The 19,429-nt window shown below is 42.4% G+C and overlaps 1 protein-coding gene across 1 annotated transcript in view; it reads left to right on the top strand.

Moving 5' to 3' along the window:
• Window positions 1–19,429, top strand: part of PAOX (polyamine oxidase) — a 30,780-nt gene extending 11,351 nt beyond the window's left edge. Inside the window, exons 2-7 of the mRNA XM_066597077.1 lie at window positions 4,255–4,738; window positions 4,891–5,084; window positions 10,040–10,295; window positions 11,068–11,180; window positions 13,353–13,510; window positions 19,106–19,429. Of these exons, the coding sequence (XP_066453174.1) occupies window positions 4,255–4,738; window positions 4,891–5,084; window positions 10,040–10,295; window positions 11,068–11,180; window positions 13,353–13,510; window positions 19,106–19,255 (1,355 nt within the window). The 3' untranslated portion in view covers window positions 19,256–19,429. The remainder of the gene's footprint in view (window positions 1–4,254; window positions 4,739–4,890; window positions 5,085–10,039; window positions 10,296–11,067; window positions 11,181–13,352; window positions 13,511–19,105) is intronic.

The following is a 19,429-nucleotide window of genomic DNA, read 5'->3' on the forward strand; positions in this document are numbered from 1 at the left end:
AAGAGAAAAATGGGAAAGAGATCTCGGCCATATTGGCAAAGATAAATGGGCCGTAGTGTTGCATATGTTTCTAATGATCTCTCTATCTGAAAGGCAACGAGTATTGCCATTGTATTTAGTGCATAGAGTTTATCGTACTCCATTAAGGTTGTTTAACATGGATATTAGATTAAACTCAGACTGCCCAAAATGTTATATGGACGGTGCAGATTAAATGCATATGCTCGGGGATTGTGTAAAATTGTGTAAATTTTGGAATAGGTATTAGAGATAATTAAAAATATACAATTTTATTTTATATATATATATATATATATATATATATATATATATATATATATATGTCTATTTTGAAGATGTCTGTTACGCTGTCTGTAATAATTTTTTCTATACTGGATATGTGCACCTCCTTTATTTCCCCGCCTTCTCTGTCTCTCCTCTTCCCTCAGTGTTATTCTTAGAAAAAACTGGGTGATTTTCGGGCCCACATGAGTCCCCAATATGTTTTTAAATGCTATTGGGAGTGAGTCTATTTTGGTAACCATGAAGTGGAGACTGTAAGTACCGGAGGAGTGTTCACTGTTGGTTTAGTTTATCTCAATGGACATGGCGAATTCTCATGATCCATCTCTAAAAAAGGTATTGAAACACTCATCGAAGAGGGTAGAGTGGAAATAGAGAATTCGGTTAATAGAGCGAAAGCTTTAACACAAGAAATGTGTCTCTTCAAGACTCCTCTAGGAGTACTGAGCATTCAGCTCATACAATGTTTTCCCAAAAATAAGACCTACCCCAATAATAAGCCCTACCCTGATTTTCAAGGGGGGGGGAGGCTTGAAATATAAGCCTTCCCCCCAAAATAAGCCTTAGCTACACTACATGAAAAAAAAAACAGTACTCACCTAGTAGGCAGCGTTCGGGTGCTTGGCGCTGGGCTGCGGTGCTGCTGCAGGCTTCAGTGTAGTCCTGAATGCCAACAGAGCATTTCTTACTGGTAGCGGGCCTTGAATACCCAGCCTCTAGTAAGCGATTGCTTTGATTGGTTAATCGAGCGCCGCGTCAGCCAATCAGAGCCGGCGCTTGATTAACGAATCATTCAATGATGTCATTCAATGAATGGCTGTGATTGGTTAATCTAGTGCCAGCTCTGATTGATTGATGCGGCACTTGATTAACCAGTCAGAGCATTTGCTTGTTGGAGGTGGGGTATTCAAGCCCTGGTACGAGGAAGAAATTCTGTCGGCGTACATGGATGACTATAGCAGCCCAGCGTGCGGGACCTGAACGGCGTCTACTAGGTGAGTATTATAAGACGCCCCACGAAAATAAGATCCTGTGCCTCTCTTGGGGCAAAAATCAATCTAAGACAGTGTCTTATGTTCAGGGAAACATAAGACAGTGTCTTATGTTCACAGTAACACAAATTCCTCTATAGCGTTTATTACTTGTTTCATTTCACAACATTTAGACATCAGAGATATTTTACGTTCTCACTGGGGTTTCCTTAAAAATGACCCAGTTTTAAAAGATTTCATCCCTAAAAAACAAAACACTATTTTCTGAAAAGGGAAATCTTTTAAGAACCTTCTTGTACCATCATGTCCGAGGAAAAACATCTGATAGTAAAATCATCAATATAGCAGATCCTCTCCACAGTGTTTCCCGACATTTTAATCTATACCACAATCAGAGGGGTTTGAAGGTGACCCGCTTGGAAAAAATGTCAGATTCTTGAACATAGGGAAATGTATTGGATTTTTATATTGAATATATTGATACCCGGGGGCTTAATGAAAGTTTAGAACATGTCTGATAATGTGAAAGGTCACCTGATAGATTCTATTCTTTGATTGATTTTTTTTGTACTGATGCTTTTTATTTGGGGATTTTAGTGTTGTATTTTTATTGCATATTAAATAAAAAAAATCTTTTGAAATGGGTACAATTATAATATAATGTTAGAATTATCTTATACAATTACATTTGAAATCCATTTTTTTACAATGCGCCTCCTACTTTCATACATGATTGCTATATAATCTGATTTTACATAGTATTTTTTGAGTAAAGAATCAGTGATGCTTAGTTATTGTTGTAGATGATGAGATAGAGGTTTTATGATCAATATAATGGTTTTGGTCCCTTTAATTGTATGACTAAATTTTATAAATACAGTTATAGTATCATCCAATTCAAACCACATGACTGCAATTTTGCAGGGACAGACTGCAACCTCTTAAAGGGGTTTTCCCTCACTAAACTATTGATGATCTTACGATGAGCTATCATGAATAGTTTATCGGTGAGGTCTGCCACTTGGGATCCCCACCAATTACCTGGTTGAAGAGGCTACGACATCAAGTGATCACCTTTTGTCTTTTCTGAGGCATGCAACGTCATGTTTATCAGTCACATGGTCTGAGAGTAGCTTATTCCCATTAGGGCTCAGTCAGACGAGCGTTTTCCCCCCCCCCGCATCTATGGATGCGAAAAAAAGACATGCAGAACTCGTGTATAAAAAACGCATGACTGAAGTGTCAGACGCGTTTTTTATTCGCACTTTTGTGCGGTCACATGATGAGAAAGTTTGCACATAAAAGTGCGGTGCCATCGCTATCCCCTGCTGCGGCTGTGACAGCTGTAGCAGAGGATTCCTTGGATGTGAAACCCCTGGATGCTGTCACATCCAGGGGCTTCACCTTGACTTCAGTGGAGCCGGCGGCAGCAGCACCAGCCCCATTGAACATATAGGAAGTACATCGCGCTCCCCTGACACACCTATGGTAGGGGATTCCTTCATCCCCGTGGGGACAGCTGTGGCAGAATTCTGCGATGCTATCCTATTGCTTTCCATAGAGCCAGCGCTGCTGCCACCCCATTGAGAGCAATGGGGTGGAGTCAACCCCTACCGCGATAATTTTTGGGTAGGGTGGGGGGCTTGAAATATAAGACTATATTTCATAAATAATTGAATGACAGCTGAGTGTTGCCTCTGATTGGTCACAGCGCTCAGCCAATCAGTGATTTCTGGAGGCGGGGATTTTAAATCCCCAGCCACCAGAATACAGATGAAGACTGACAGGTATGGGGAGAGGAGTCGGATAGCTCTTCTAGGCGATTTAATTTTTTTTTCTTCAGCTAGGATTGATTTTTAGGGTAGGGCTTATATTTCAATCCTTCCGCCCCCACCAGCCCCCAAAGAAAAAATCATCACTGCAGGGGTTGACTTTATCTCATTGCTTTCAATGGGATAGCGTCGCAGACTTCTGTGGACTTCGGTCCCCGTGGTAATGAAGGAATCCCCTGCCATAACTGTCACAGCTGTGTCAGGGGAGCGCGATGTACTCCCTATGCTTTCAATGGGGCCGACACTGCTGCCACCGGCCCCGTTGACAACAAGGTCAAACCCCTGTATGTGACAGTAGCGCCAGCCCCATTGAAAGCATTGTTATAACATTGCGTTCCTCTCCCTTCACCAGTTTACTATTTAAGGTGCTTTCCTTGGTATGGACTGAAGTGGCGTTAACATGAGCTCCACTGCAATCAGCTAATGGATGGGGATCTCAAGCAGCAGACCCCAAGCAGTTATTAATGGCCTATCCTGAGGATAGGTCATCAGTAGTTTAGTCCTGGAGAAGCCTCTATAATGTACATGCATGTCATAAAGCGCAGGGATGAACTAGGCTTGGTTTTTATAGTGGCCCTACAGTTTTTACACAATGCTCCTACTACTAAGATTGCCCATATATGTAGCAGTTATGTGCAAAGCAAGCAAATAACTTTTGCCATGCATCACTCTACCATCACGTGTTTGTCTGTCCTAAAGGATGCATCTCCGAATGTTGAGATCCCACCGACACTAAAATGAAGAGGCTGGAGCACTTAGTCGAGCACTTTGCCCTTTCTTTCTTCTCTGATTGCCTATTTCCGGCTCACTTGGAATTCAGAGCAGTGTGCAGGCTTGTAGAAAGTCTATGGCTAGTACTCTGATAATCTTGACTCTCTCAAGTGATTTGAAAAAAAGTACAGCATACGCGGCAGAGAACTCAGCTGAGCACTCCTGCCTCTTTGTCCAACAAGCGGTGGCAGTGGGAGTCTTTGCACCTGGCTCCCCACCGATTACAGCTTCTGAAATATCACTCTTGACGCCTATGAAGTATCTTTAAAGGGCAGGTACACTTTAAAAAAATTTTGGGAAACAACTGTGAAAATGTATCTGTAAAATAATTAGTGTTTTGTTTTGTTTTTTTAAAGCAAAAGGCCTGGTTGAGATAGGTGCACAATGGATTCATGGACCATCTCCAGACAACCCAATCTTCCAACTTGCATCTCAGTTTGGTCTTTTAAGCCCGGATGCCTTGCTAGAGGAAAACCAAAAAGCGTACGGTAATAACCATCCCTCCGACATGCCAGTGGTCTACACTAGTTCTGGAGGAAATATCAGTGCAGCAGCGCTGGCTGACATTATGGGGCTGTTTATAACCTGGCTGGAGCAAGCCCGCAACTTCACCAATAGCAGATGCGGTCCTGAAGACAGTGTGGGGAGTTTTATCCTACAACAGATTGTCAACAGCTCCCAGGAGTGGGACAAGGAGCTGGTCGACACGAATATGGCTCTCTTAAGAGGGTTGCTTAATATGGAATGCTGTGTATCTGGGACCCATTCTATGGACTACGTGGCACTCTGTCCTTTTGGGGAATATACAATGCTTGCAGGCATTGACTGCACCTTTCCTACGTAAGTATGGTCATAGGAAGAAATGCCATATCAGACTACGTATAATTAATGACAAAATCCTGAATTTGTTGCTTGAGTGTTTTTATTAAAATAGTCTCAATACTTTCCCATCGCAGACAGGATTTATAGTCCTGTTTTTTTGTTTTTTTTAGAGGTTTTGAAAGCCTAGTAAACCGCATTAAGGCACCTCTTCCAAGTGGCATGGTGGTACTAAACAAAGCAGTAAAGCGCATTGACTGGAATGGATCCTTTCAAGGCAACGACTCTCATGTATATCCTGTAGAGGTGCAGTGTGAAGATGGGGACAGTTTTGTGGCGGATCATGTCATCGTCACTGTTCCACTAGGTAAATACATACACAATGGGGTATATGTATTCATCTTTTGTATGCCAGGCTGCTACTTTGTTTCTGACAAAAATTGTAACTATTTGCAGTTTTATGCCAGGCTCCCCCCTTAAAAAATGTATTGGGCAAGCCTGGCATTTGGGGAGGTGGTGGGCAGTGAATCATCACATCTACTCTAATTTACACCAGAAACTGGCATAAACTATAGCCAAAGCATATGCCAGCTTATAGCTGGCTTAGGTTACAATTAGAGATGAGCGAGCATGCTCGGATAAGGCAGTTACTCAAGCAAGCATCGCGCTTCTCGAGTAACTGCATTCTCGTCTGAGCAGGCTCGAGGGAGCGGGGGGGGGGAGTGAGAGGGATCTCTCTCTTTCTCCCCCACGCTCACCCCCCCCCCCCCCCGAGCATGCTCGGACGAGAATGCAGTTACTCGATAAGAGCGATGCTTGCTCGAGTAACTGCCTTGTCCGAGTGCGCTCACTCATCTCTAGTTACAATGTGGTGGATAGAGTTACTGCCAGATTCGGCAAATGTTTACGCCCTAATGCAGTTGGCACCCTTATGCTGGCACATAGTTTACCTAAAGCAGTATGTGAAATGCCAATCTAAGTAAATATGCTCCAGTATACTTTGAACCTTTCATTTCTTTTTTTAATCATTTTTGTTTTTTCCTTCCACCTTTCAAAAAATAATAATTGTATTTCTGTCTATGTAGCTGTCCGATGTGGGTCGAGTTAGATTTTTCAGTGGTACTATTTAATGTACTGAAAAACATTCTGGAGCAGTTAGAGAACGATATCAATTCTTTTTGCCTGTACTACCTTTAACCCCTTCATTCCCCAGGGTGTACAGTTACGTCCTGTTTGTTCATATGGAGCAAGATTGGAAGCCAATCCTGCTCCATACACGGCGAGTGATGGTTGTGTTTCACAAATGAGACGCTCCTGCAACAGCAGCGTTCAGTGTGCATGCTGATCACGGCTGTTAACCCTTTAAATGCTGCTGTAATTTCTGACAGTGGTATTTAAATGCCCAGGTCATTGTTTGGGGGCCCCAGACAACCCACATCCCTACAATGAGATCACAGGATGCCATTAGATTGCCATGGTAGCCTTGGGCCTTCTAAAGGTCCCCAGGGCTGCCATGACTGGTTGCCTTTCGAGACATCCCTGTGGCATGTCTTGATAGACTGCCTGTGGTATTGCGCTCCTTTGATTGATCATACAGTATAATGCAGTACTGGTATTGCATTAAACTGAATGAATAATCAAGTAATTGCCATCGTAGCCTGGGGCCTTCTGAAGGTCCCCAGGGCTGCCATGACTATGTTGTCTTTCGAGACATCCCTGTGGCATGTCTTGATAGACTGCCTGTGGTATTGCGCTCATTTGATTGATCATACAGTATAATGCAGTACTGGTATTGCATTAAACTGCATGAATAATCAAGTAATTGCAAGTTTAAGTCCTCTGTGGAAACAAAAAATAAATGTAAAAAGCTGTAATTGTTAGAAAAAATAAAATGTAATACGAGTTTAAAAAAAAAATCTTTTTCATACGTATAATTTAAAAAAATCAAGAAAAAAACATATTTGGTATTGCTGCATTATTTATCTTGCACAGTGAACATCAGGAAAAAAAATATACAATGCCAGAATTGCGCTTCACTAGTAATAAAAAGCAATCAAAAAGTCATATAAGCTCCAAATGATACCAAAAGAAACTATAGGATGTCCCGCAAAAAACACGCACACAATTATATAGACTGAAAATTTTAAAAAGTTATGAATGTCATAAGGCGGAAACAGAAAATCATTTTGTTTTTTCAAGACATTTAACTTTTTAAAAATAGTACAAAAAAAAAACTATATAAATTTGGTATTGTCGAAACCGCACTGACCCGTAGGATAAAGTTAGCATGTCGTTTTTGATTGCAAGTTGTATGCCGTAAAAACAAGACCCCACCCCCTCAAGATGCCGGAATTTAGTTTTTCTTTCATTCCACACTTTTCAGTAGATTACATAGTATATTAAATAGTAGCATTGAAAAATACAACTCGTCCCGCACAAAACAAGTCCGCAGACAGCTACGCTAATGGAAAGACAAAAGGGAGGAAAAACCAAAAATGAATTTAAAAAATAGGGCCACATCATTAAAAGGTTATATTTTTTTTATTCTGTCGCCTTCTTCTGACCATGATAACTTCTATATCTCTCTGCTGATATAGCTTTTTTTGTTGCAGGATCAGCAGTGGTTTCTATTGGTATCATTCTGTAATACATATGACTCTTTGATTTCTTTTTATTACATTTTTTTTCTTTGAGACAAGGTGACCAACAACCCACAATTCTGGCGATATGTCGTTTTTTTCTGACAGCGTTCAGCTTTGGAGATAAATAATGCATCAAATTGATAGATCCGAATTTTATGCATTCAGCTGTACCAAATATGCTTTGTATTTTTTTGTTAGAATTTTTTTTAAATTATAAAAACATTAAAAAGATTTTGAACTTCTCTTTTAGGCTGGGTTCCCACTGGGCGTAATTGCTGCGGAATTTCCGTGCAGACTTTTTGCATGGAAATTCCGTCCATGGCTTTTTATCCTGGGATAAAGTAGCAAAGTAGATGAGATTTGCAAAAATCCCGTCTACATGCTGCGGTTGATTCGTTACGGCCAAGCCGTGCTGAAATTGACATGCCGCGCGGAAATTAAAGGCGCGGCATGTCATTCTTTCCCCGTTTCCGCAGCGGCCGCTCTCCTCTCTATGGTGAGAGATGGCCACAGTGGAATGCAGGCGGCGAAGTCACTTCAAAATCCGCGGTGAAAGGCCGCGGGTTTTGAAGCTGCATTTCTCCCGCGCAAATCTCACAATATTTCCATGCAGTCATACCGCGAGATTTCTGCGGGACCCCAGCCTTGTTTTTTTACAGTAATAAAACGTTTTCACTTTTTAACTTTTTTTCTTGAACTTGCGACTGTTTCATTGCTTCAGCATTTCATTACCTCAGCATTGCAGTTTATGGTATTTCTGAAGTCATTGTATTAATTGCAGAAATACATGGCAGCTCTGGGGGGCCTTTTGTCTTATATTAACCCTTTCCAATCCACTGTCTGACGTCTTCCTACATTCTGATTGAAGTTTGTACAGCTCCAATGTCAGAAGATTCCCAACAGGGTATTCTTACCGTCTATTGCCAGCCACTCCACTGTCGCACACACACACGGGCTTTAGCCAGCAGATGGCATTGTTGTATAACAGCAAAAAGAGAAAGCCTTTTAGGAAACCCTGAATCCAAAATTGGATTGGAAAGGGATAATAATTAGAGATGAGCGAGCATACTCGCTAAGGACAATTACTCGATCGAGCATTGCCCTTAGCGAGTACCTGCCCGCTCGGAAGAAAAGGTTCAGCTGCCGGCGCGGGTGACAGGTGAGTTGCGGCAATGAGCAGGGGGGAGAGAGGGAGAGAGAGATCTCCCCTCCGTTCCTCCCCGCTCTCCCCCCGCCGCTCCCTGCCGGCAGCCAAATCTTTTCTTCCGAGCGGGCAGGTACTCGCTAAGGGCAATGCTCGATCGAGTAATTGTCCTTAGCGAGTATGCTCGCTCATCTCTAATAATAATGTTTACTTAAAGTGATAAAAAGTAAATCTATATAGAAGATATGAGAAGGAATACAGATGAGAAACATATCCAAGATATCAGGAAAGATATAATCAAGACAGGATACACAAATAGTATATCAGCAAGATACAGAAAAGTAAAACCATATTTTGCTTAGCATCCTAATCAGTCTTGGGGGAGTCCCTTTGATTTTTATCAACCCCAGAGGTCAAGAGTAGAATTCACCAACTAGCATGGTGGACTCCACCCATGCTTTGTCTGAAGCGAACTTATATACCATGGATGGTGCTACATAATATTTCTACTAAATCATCTAATGAGGTATTATACAGCCATTCTCTCATTACTTGTTAGATGAAACATCTTTTCTATTATGGAGGCACTGCACAGGTCATAGCTTATTCTCAAGGAATGTAAGCAATGGTCAACTAAGGGAAACCAATTAACCCTTTAGCCAAGTGAATGCAGCAAACCAATTAACCCTTAGCTAACTGAATGCTAAAAACCAATAGACTCTACTATACACATTCAGAAACCCCCTAGCTACTATGACACCCAGATGGCACCCCACAGTCGCATCACATGGGGGGTCATTTGGAACTACTAATCAGGCCATTTAAATGCCGCTGTCAGAATTGACAGAAACATGTAAAATGTAAACGGCCACAATCAGCATGAACTCCGTTCTGTGGCTGTTGTGGGCCGGTGTTGGCTGTCAAAGACAGCTGACACCAGACGTGTATAGAGTGGGCTTAGCTTCTGAGCTTGTGTCCTATTAAAGGGGTTTTCCAGGGAGAATGCCATTGATGACCTATCTGCAGGATCCATCACTTGGGACCCTGACCAATCAGCTGAGTGGGCGCATGCTGTCAGCGCTGCAAATACACAGAGGTCAGAGCAGAAGCCTCCAGGCTGACCTTCATGTAGTAGCCGGCACTTGTAACTACAGGCACGGCTCCCATTGGAATCAATTGGAGCTGTGCCTGCAGTTTCAACCGCCAGCCTTTATACAGGTCTTCGCGGAGACTTCTGCTGTTTCAACTCAGTACTCTGTGTATCAGTAGCCAATCAGCTATTGATAACCTATCTTGAGGATAGCTCATCCATAGTATTCTCCCAAGAAAACCCCTTTAACTCTGTGTGCCAGGTACATAAATGCACATCCTGGGGTGTGAAGGGGTTAATGACTGACATGTAATACATCTTTGCTACGGTTTTTAAAAGCCTAAACCCAGAGTATTTATCTTCTTGCAAGACCTGATTAGGTTCATAGAGTGCTTGTTATTAATTCATTCTGCACATGATTTTTGGAGGGTTTCATTTGATTTCAGGATTTCTAAAGAAGCAATCAGCGGATTTCTTCAGCCCTGAACTTCCTACAAGCAAAATGCAGGCTATTAAGAATTTGGGATTTGGAACCAATAATAAAATTTTGGTGGAATTTGAAAAACCCTTTTGGGACCCAAACACTACTCTAATCCAGGTACTGTGGGAAGGGGATTCTCCTCTTATTGAACCAAAGGAAGACCTGAAGCAGAATTGGATCAGAAAACTGTCTATATTTGTGGTCCTGGAACCGCCAGCACAGTAAGTGAGAACGCTATTTTCAGACATTAAGAAGTCCATGTTTTTAGACACCTGAAAAGACCCCATTAGGAATGCTTGCTATTTTAGACCACCATTGACGCCTGGAACAAAAGGGCTCCGTAGAACAATTAAACTCCTTTTGGCACTCAAAGATTCTGAATTGTGGAAAAAGCACATACTATATACAGTGTTATACTACATACTATAATAGGAAATGTTCTATCCAGTAAATATTTTATGTATAGCTGCAGAAGGATACTTTTGGAACAGCTGATGAGGAATTGAATTAGGCTTTATCATGGTGCAGGATTAAATGGAATCCATTATCACCTATGAGCACCATAAACTAAGTTACGGTGCTCATAGGACAGGTCCTGAAGAGTCAGACGATGTGCTTTGCATGTGCTTTACCCAGCAGCCTGTTGGCATTGGCGCTTTGTCTGCTAGCATTACTCTTCTCTTCAGTCAGTATGCATGCTGTCCATAGAGAACAGTGTGTGTCGGTGTCTCTGTGTGTGTACATGCGCACTGACTTTGAAGAAAGAACTCGCACTCAGAGAAATAAGCGCCAACTTCCATAGGTGACTACAGGGGAACAGGGAACCAGGTAAGTATGCAAAGCACTTTTTCAGACTACTTGGAACCTGCCCTATGAGCACCATAACTTACTTTATAGCGCTCATAGGTTAAGACAGGTTCCCTTTAAGCAACTCTATTTTTCTGGAATTGATTGGCAGACTCTAAAACAGTCTGACATGTTTTGTTTTGCCAGACTGGGACATGTACTCTGTGGTTTCATTGCTGGAAAGGAAGCTGAATTTATGGAAACATTAACATATGAAGAAATACTCTCTTCAATGACTGATCTTTTCAGAAGAATCACAGGTAAATGATGATGTATACACTTATCAGCTCTGACCCATCAAGGCATGGACTCCATAGGACCTCGAAAGGTGTTGTGGTATGTGACACCAAGATTTTAGCAGCAAATACTTTAAGTTGTGAAGTGGGATCTCCATGGATCAAACTTGTCCCAAATTTGCCCATCTTTAATTTTTATGCCGAACGATGATTTTATGTTTGGCATAAAATCCATCGTTTGGGATAGAGTCTCGCGCATCGCACTTTACGAGAGGCTACACGCAGTAGGAACGGATGCGCTAGAAAAATTCGGTGAAATATGGGACCCCTGGATAAACATGGTAGATATACCAGGAATAAGACACATCCTCCAGTCGACATGAGAATGAGACCCCTAAGATAAACAGCCAAAAGAAACATGAAAATATCCAGTCAGGGAACGAGAGACGACCACAGATGATCTTTGTTAAAAGTTTAATGTTTGAATCATTATACTTAGGATTTACAAATATTTTTCGAAACAGTATTGCCAGTGAAAACCGGAGATAGAGAGTTTAAGGAGTAATATAGTTAGAATTGAAACGGACAAGAGCAGAGTACACCCAATTTAAGATCAGGATTAAGGTTGTTTGATATGTTGCACCCCCTGCGAGGGGAAATTCATTCTTGACCACTCAAAAAAGCTGTACCTGAAATGAATGACTTTTGAATAAAGTATTTTGAAACTAAAATCCATCGTTTGGCAGAAGAGCTGATAGCAGGGACTTCATGCTGTGTTTTCCGCGGGGAGCGCTGATAATATTGTATCAGCTGTCAGCCAATCGGCAAAACAAAGGGAATGTATTCCGAGAACAGACCACCCACTGTGAATACAGCTCCTGGGGGCTCACACGCATTAATAAGCTACTAATTGGCATTAGTACTAATTAGTAATTTATGCAAAATGATTGCTCAAAAGCCAGCTTTTGAGTGATCATCTTTGTGTGTAAATCGGCCTTAACACTGAGTCCAGCTGCTAGCTGATTAATTAGCTAAGCCAGTGGGTGGATATTTATGACATAGCTAGCAGACCAGTAGTGGCTCTAACTGAGGAACACAGAAAGAGGGTCTGTGTGAGCCACTAAAGTGATTTGTGAGTACGGTTGCTAAAGTGTGATATTTTGAAAGCTGGCAGAGAGAAGTTCTCCAGGTAGCAGTGGGGGCACCACTGTGTGTTAGTAAGAGCTGGATCAGTAAGGTGCTATTATTTATTTATTTTAATTCCCTGCTCTGTTTCAAAGCAGGGATGTGTATGAAAATGACGCTCATATGCAATGTATTGCGTATGGACAGGCAGTTCATATGCAGCCTATACAAATGTACAGGACTCAAACTGCGTAGTACGCAGAGAAATAGAGCATGCTGCGATCTACTTCTCATGCCTACTGATATGCAGTGTGTACACACACGTGTGGATGGATCAATGAAAGTCCATTGACTTTCATGGACTCCATTCACCGCATATCACACAGTTGTGCAACGCACGTGTAATATGCTGGGAAAACACGGTTGTGGATTTGAGGCCTAAGTATTTTATTTCACATATTCAATGCGATGGCTGTGATTGGTACATTAAATGCTGCAGTGATTGGCTGAGCCGCGGCACTTAAGAACTAATCAAAGCATTCGCTTGCTGGAGGCGGGGTTTGCAAACCTCGTTACCAGCAAGCAATCTTCGGTCGGTGCTGAGAACTGCAAGGAAGCCTGCTGGAACTGCAGAGACCAGGGGAAGGGACATGGATGATGCCTGCTAGGTAATATATTGTTTTTTTTAATGTAGTGTAGCTAGGGCTTCTTTTTGGAGTAGGTTTTGTTTTCGGGAAAACATGGTAGATCAAGAAAAACTGGTAAAAAAATGCCATATGCCATATTTCAAAGCAGTTTTGCAAGGCATGGCCTATCGGAAAGATGAAAGAGAAAGCTCTCCACCCTTTTTCAAACATTTAAAAGCCACAGTCACGACTGACTGTAGCATCTAAGCTGTTAAATGACAGTTTCAATCTTCATCTGAAGCGCCACTGTAAAAAGGAAGTCAGAAGGGGCCTGAACAGCTGTTCTAAAACCACTATGGCTGTTAAGGGGTTAATTTAAATAATTTAAAGTACTGTATCAAAACCACAAAATTAAAAGCTGATGTTATTTTCTCACTTAATATAGGGAATCCTGAACTGCCTCCACCAGTCAGCATTCTGCGTTCCCAGTGGTACAGTCAGCCATATACTGGTGGTTCCTACAGCTATGTTGCAGTTGGCAGCTCTGGTGATGACCTGGACAATCTAGCGGAGCCACTACCCACCGACAAAGAAGCTCTCAAGGTGAAGTATATGTTTTGACACTACTGATTTTTATAGTATCTGCAATATTCTGTGTTTTTACGTACCAAGCAATTTATTCCACTCACGCGATTAAAAAGAACTCCTTCGCACAGACGTATTTGCGTGCAATAATTGCATGTGCAGTGCGCAGGGAATAGAAGCCATTGATATCAATGGGTTGCTTCTCATGTTTGGTATTTTGCGCATGTACAAAAAAATAGAACATGCTCTGTTGGAAGTCTGTGGAGGGCGTGCAAATGCACGCGCAATATGTAACGGGATGTATGAAATGCAGCACATGGGAAATGCCTTTAAAACAGCATTAAATCTTCTAGGTACACTTGTACACACTTTCTAAGGAACTTAGAATGTTCCTAACATATTGGAGAACTAACCACAGATCTTCTGTGGATGTTGTGTTGCTCAAACCCTTCTATCTCTTCATGCAATCCCAGACAGACTAGATGATGTTAAGATCAGGGCTCTGTGGGGCCAGATCATCACTTCCAGGACTTCTTGTTCTTCTTTACCCTGAAGAAAGTCCTTTATGACATTGGTTGTATGTTTGGGGTTGTTGTCCGGCTGCAGAATAAATTTGAAGACAATCGGACTCCCCCTGATGGGATTGTATGATGGATAAGTATCTACCTGTATCTATCAGCATTGAGGACACCATTAATCCCGACCAAATCCGAAACTCCATTTGCTGAAATGCAGCCCCAGATTTGCAAGGAGCCTCCACCATGCTTCACTGCTACCTGCAGACACTCATTACTGTACTGCTCTCCAGCCCTTCAGCAAACAAACTGCCTTCTGTTGCAGCCACATTTTTCACATTTTGACTCCTCAGTCCATAGCACCTGCTGCCATTTTTCTGCACCCCAGTTCCTATGCTTTCGTACATAGTTGAGTCACTTGGCCTTGCTTCTTAATTGAAGGTATGGCTATTTGGCTGTAATTCTTCCATGAAGACCACTTCTAGCCAGACTTCTCAGAACAGTAAATGGTTGCACTTAGGTCTCACTGGTTTCTGCCAGTTCTGAGCGGATCGCACTGCTGGGCATCTTCCAATTTCGAAGGGAAGTGAGCATGGTGTGTCTTTCATCTGCTGCGCTAAGTTTCCTTGTCTGACCACTGCATCTTTGGTCCTCAGGGTTGTTTGTTTCTTTGTGTTTCTTCAACAGAGCTCGAACAGCATATCTTGAAACCCAGTCTGCTATGAAGTCTTTGCCAGGGAGAGACCTTGCTAATGCTATATAACTACAATGTGTCTTGTTGTTGTGCTGTCTTGTGACATGAAACTGTAGCTGTTCCTCACCCAGTTATAAGCCTCCTACACAGCTGTTTCTGTTTCAGTCTCTGACCAGTACAACCTGCATATGAAAATGATGATTGTCTCCTGCTTGTTATACCGTATTTCCTCGAAAATAAGAGACTGTCTTACATTAATTTTTGCCCCAAAAGAGACACAGTGTATTTGGGGGGGGGGGGGGGGGGGTTATACTCACCTGGCCTGTGGCGTCCTGGTGCCTTGAGCTGCTGGTCTCCGTGGGTGATGCGGCAGTCTGCAGTGTCCTCCGCTCTCAGATACCCTCTTCTTTCTCGTGATGGGGCTTTGAATATCCTGCCTCCAGCAAAGCTTATTTTTAGGGGAGAGCTTATATTTCAAGCCCCCCCCCCCCCCCCAAAAAAATAGGGTAGGGCTTAATTTTGGAGTGGGGCTTACTTTTGGGGAAACCCGGTAGTTGCTTAATCATACACATGACTATAATCCCAAAACATTCCTGACTTAGTGTAAGTGTACCTGTTGATGTTTTGAAGGCTAAGAGTGGTCACCCCAAATATATTGATTTGATTTAGATTTCTGTTTTGTTCATTCACTTTGCTTTTTTTAATTGACAAAATAAATAATAACATTTCCAATTTTTAAACCTTCTTACGTTGCAGCACTTATCCACACCTGCCTAAAACATTTGCACAGTGCTGTATTTCTCTGCATTTCAACCTTGTAGGTCTGGAGGCCTTGCACCCAGTCTTGAGATGTGTCAGCATCCGTCCACCAGCCCCCTTTGGTTTTTCTCCTACGTTGTGTGGACCCAGGCTTCACCAGTTGCTGCTGTGGATCCTCAATGTTTAAAACCCTGTATAGTGTTATGCCTGGGGTCAGCACAACCTCTCCGGGTGATTACACCCCTATGTGCACTATTCTCCACCCTAATGGCTATACTACTTGGTAGACTATGAACCTCCATGTGTTTTTTTTTTTCTGTAGCCCACTTTTACTTAGATCAATGTTTATGTATAAAGGGCTTCCTAGACAGGGAGCAGGATTTCAATAATCATCATAAATAGTGATGGTTTCTGAGGACTCATTGTATCACATCAAGATGCATGCATCTACAAAGCTCTATGGGTGCATTGATTATCTGGATGTCCATACTATAAGGGAGAGGGTCATCCAGTGTCTCTCGGTTCCCCTTTATTATATTCCCCTGATGACTCCAGGATCCATTCACCTGGAAGACGTGTTGAGAAGTATGATGTCTTTATAAGTATGGTATGTATATACGACTTTGTAGATTGGCAACTAGGGTCAGCCACAGTTGCATAGGAGTGCTGTTTTCAGGGCGATTGCCCCACAGTGGGGCATGGCAGTCTAGGAACCAGTGTATGGGTATCTATTATGGCACAGTGACTGCATTTGTAAAGAGTCTGCTGCCATTAATGGAGACATCAGTGAGCTATTGATCCTATTGTTGTGAATTTGTACACCTGGAGTATGTTACCTAATGGAGAGTAATGGGCCATTTACAGGGGATGATTATTGCTCAAAATTCGTTCAAAGGAACCAATTTGAGCGATAATCGTGCAGTGAAGTCTTTCAGTGTAAACGCTCTGCCCAAGTGCTGATGACCTTAGCGGTGACATCAGCACTCATGTGGTTGTTTACCCGATTGTTGGCATGTGTAAAAGAGCCATAAGAAACGGGTGTCATATGGAAAGTCTATTGTATTGTATCTATGCATTGTGTACTGTACTGATACCTGCCCTATAGCACAAACATAGAACCTTAATGCTATAACCGCGTGTATTAGGTTTGTCCAGCTATTTTTTAATATATCAAATTATAGTTTTTTTTTATGAAAGTGGGCTTTTAGCAGTGATATAGTGTGTTTGTTGACCTTCTACTTCCTATCATTCTTAGGCTCAATCTCCACAGGCGGATCTGATTTGCGGAATCTGCGAAGGACAACGGAAGATCCACAAATCAAGCCGCCCATAGGGAGACAAATTAAATAAAGCATGCGGATTTGATTTGCGGACCTTTCGGTCCAAAAAAAAAATCACAGCGTGCTCCATTTCAGTGCGGATCCTGCACGGATGGCTTCCATTGAAGTCAATGGAAGCTATCTGATCCGCGGCCCGTGTGCAATTCAATTGTGGACAGGCCACGGATTCCGTGGGAAGGTAGAAGTTAAAAAAAAAAAAAAAAAGCTCCACTGCGCATGTGCGGCGGGCGCACTGGCCAGTGCTTACGCACAGATCCACAGCCGAGAAAAAAGAAGACCCGAACGGGTAAGCAGGGTCCTCGGCTGCAGGCAAGGTCGAATTCCGCTGCGGGCTCACGCATGCGGAATCTGACCCGCCCGTGGACATGAGCCCTTACAGTGATAGTGAGTTGACACATAGTGGAATAGTGGCAAAATTTGGGCTGTGGAGTGCGTGCTGAAACTCTGCTAAAAAGTGCAGTACAAGGTAAGTGACAATCCCCATTCACTCAAAGCGGAAGAAATCTGCAGCGGAAAATAGTCATGTTGCAGATCTTCAAATCCGCAGCATGCTCTGATGTGGAAAAGAGGTAGATTTTCACCTGTGATTTCATTTATTGCTATGTCATAAGTGAAAACCATGTCAAAATCCACACTAAAGTCTGCAACTATATCATGTGCAGATTTTGGTGCAGAAAACTTCCACTTTTTTCTGATAATAGAAGGATGTTGTTCTGCTACAAGGTGCAGGCAGAGCTCCAGCGATTGTGGCCAGGACCTGGACTTGTCAATGCAGATATGACGTGTTCATGTGCTTAAAGTCAATATAGCACCCTTACAAGGCACAAATTAAGCAATGTGCTGCAGATATTGCTGAACTAATGCAGTTTATAGAGCCAAGCCAGGAATAGATGCAAAAGAGAGGAGAAATAGTCTCTCCTATAATACTCCAGTTTCATTGGGACTTTGGCTCATAATACTGTATGTGTAATTCTAGTCTAAGATGTTTTGGGTTTTTTTTGGTTTGGTTTGCCAACATTTGTCATCCTTGCAGAATGCAAACTCAGCATCCCTACACCTGATACTATCTTCCTACACAAAACATCCCTGAGAAAGTCCTGTAACTCTCTTAGGGTGGATTCACATGAGCGTGTTTATGTGCGTACAGTTGTGCACACAAAACCATGCGTCTATTAGAACCATTGGTTTCCTGTAGTGTGTTCACATGTCCTTGTTTTACAGTCATGCAAACGCACGTACCTGCAAAACATATGGACATGCGTGCACCATAGGTCCATGGTGAGCGTCAATATTCCCTGGCGGGGGGACCTCTTCTCACTGAACACTGTGACATGACACGATGTTCTCCCATTGCTTTCAATTGGACCAGCACTTCTGCTGTCCTATTGAAAGCAATGGGCTGCTGGCAAGCCCTGCAGGGATTTTCAGGGAAGAGCTTTAAATATAAGCCCATCCCTGAAAAATCATCCCTAGAATGTGTTAAAAATAAAGAAAAATCATACTCACCTCTCCTCAGTTGCCGGGGCTCAGGCGCGTCTAGCCTGTCCTCTCCCTGCACTGCTCTGAAGTTCTCTCAGCAGGCAGGGATTTGAAATCCCCGCTTGCTGTAAGGGCTGTATCTAATTGGCTGAGCACTCAGCCAATCACAGGCAGCTCTCAGCCATTCATTGAATGACAGCTGAGTGCTGCCTGTGATTGGTCACAGCACTCAGCCAATCACAGGCAGTGCTTGACCATTCATTGAATTCAGCTGAGAAGAGGCGAGTATCATTTTTTTTATTTTTAACACATTCTAGGGATGATTTTATATTTAAAGACCTTCCCCGTAAATCACTGCAGGTGTTGCAAGCAGCCCATTGCTTTCAATGGGGCCGCCGGCAGCAGCCGCGGCCTCATTGAAGGCAATGGGCACAGACCTGCATTCACGCGTGTTTGTGCATGTACGTGGGTGCGCGGTTTTGTGCGCACTAATGTATGGCATACGCTCAAATGAATGCACCCTTAGACTATGTTCACATCTGTGGAGCCTCTAGTGCAGATCAGGCTGAGAATCCCAGATAAAATAGCACTATTTTGTCCATCCTGCACCATTTTGATCTGTCATACGTTGGATCTGCGTTTCTATTTTTCTGTTCTTAAAATGAAGTAGGAAGGTAATAAACTTATGTGAACTGAGTCTTACTCAATCATGATGATACGGGTACCCTAATGTGTTGAAAGCAAGTGTATTTTCCGTGTGTATTTTTGTATGTAAGCAGAAGAATAGTTTCTAACATGCTTAATCTGAACCTCATGTACTCTTTAGCCGTTGCAGGTTCTTTTTGGTGGAGAAGCTACAGAAAGAAATTTTTATTCGACAACTCATGGAGCTCTCATATCTGGTCGGAGGGAAGCACAGCGTTTGATTGACAGATATCCACAGCTTGGAGTCACTGCTAGCAAGGCTAAGCTCTAAAGAATTGCATTCCTAAAACTGCACTAATATTTTTATATTTTACTAAAAAATATTCTAGAGAAAAAAAGTTGTGTACTCTATGATACATTACTGTATTCTATGTGCTCTATCTGGAGGTTATAAATGTAATAAAATCTTGACAAATAAAAAAAAGTATATTGTTATAAACAGTGA

The sequence above is a fragment of the Eleutherodactylus coqui genome, chromosome 3 (assembly GCF_035609145.1).
Source record: "Eleutherodactylus coqui strain aEleCoq1 chromosome 3, aEleCoq1.hap1, whole genome shotgun sequence".
In the NCBI taxonomy this organism is placed as follows: Eukaryota; Metazoa; Chordata; class Amphibia; order Anura; family Eleutherodactylidae; genus Eleutherodactylus; species Eleutherodactylus coqui.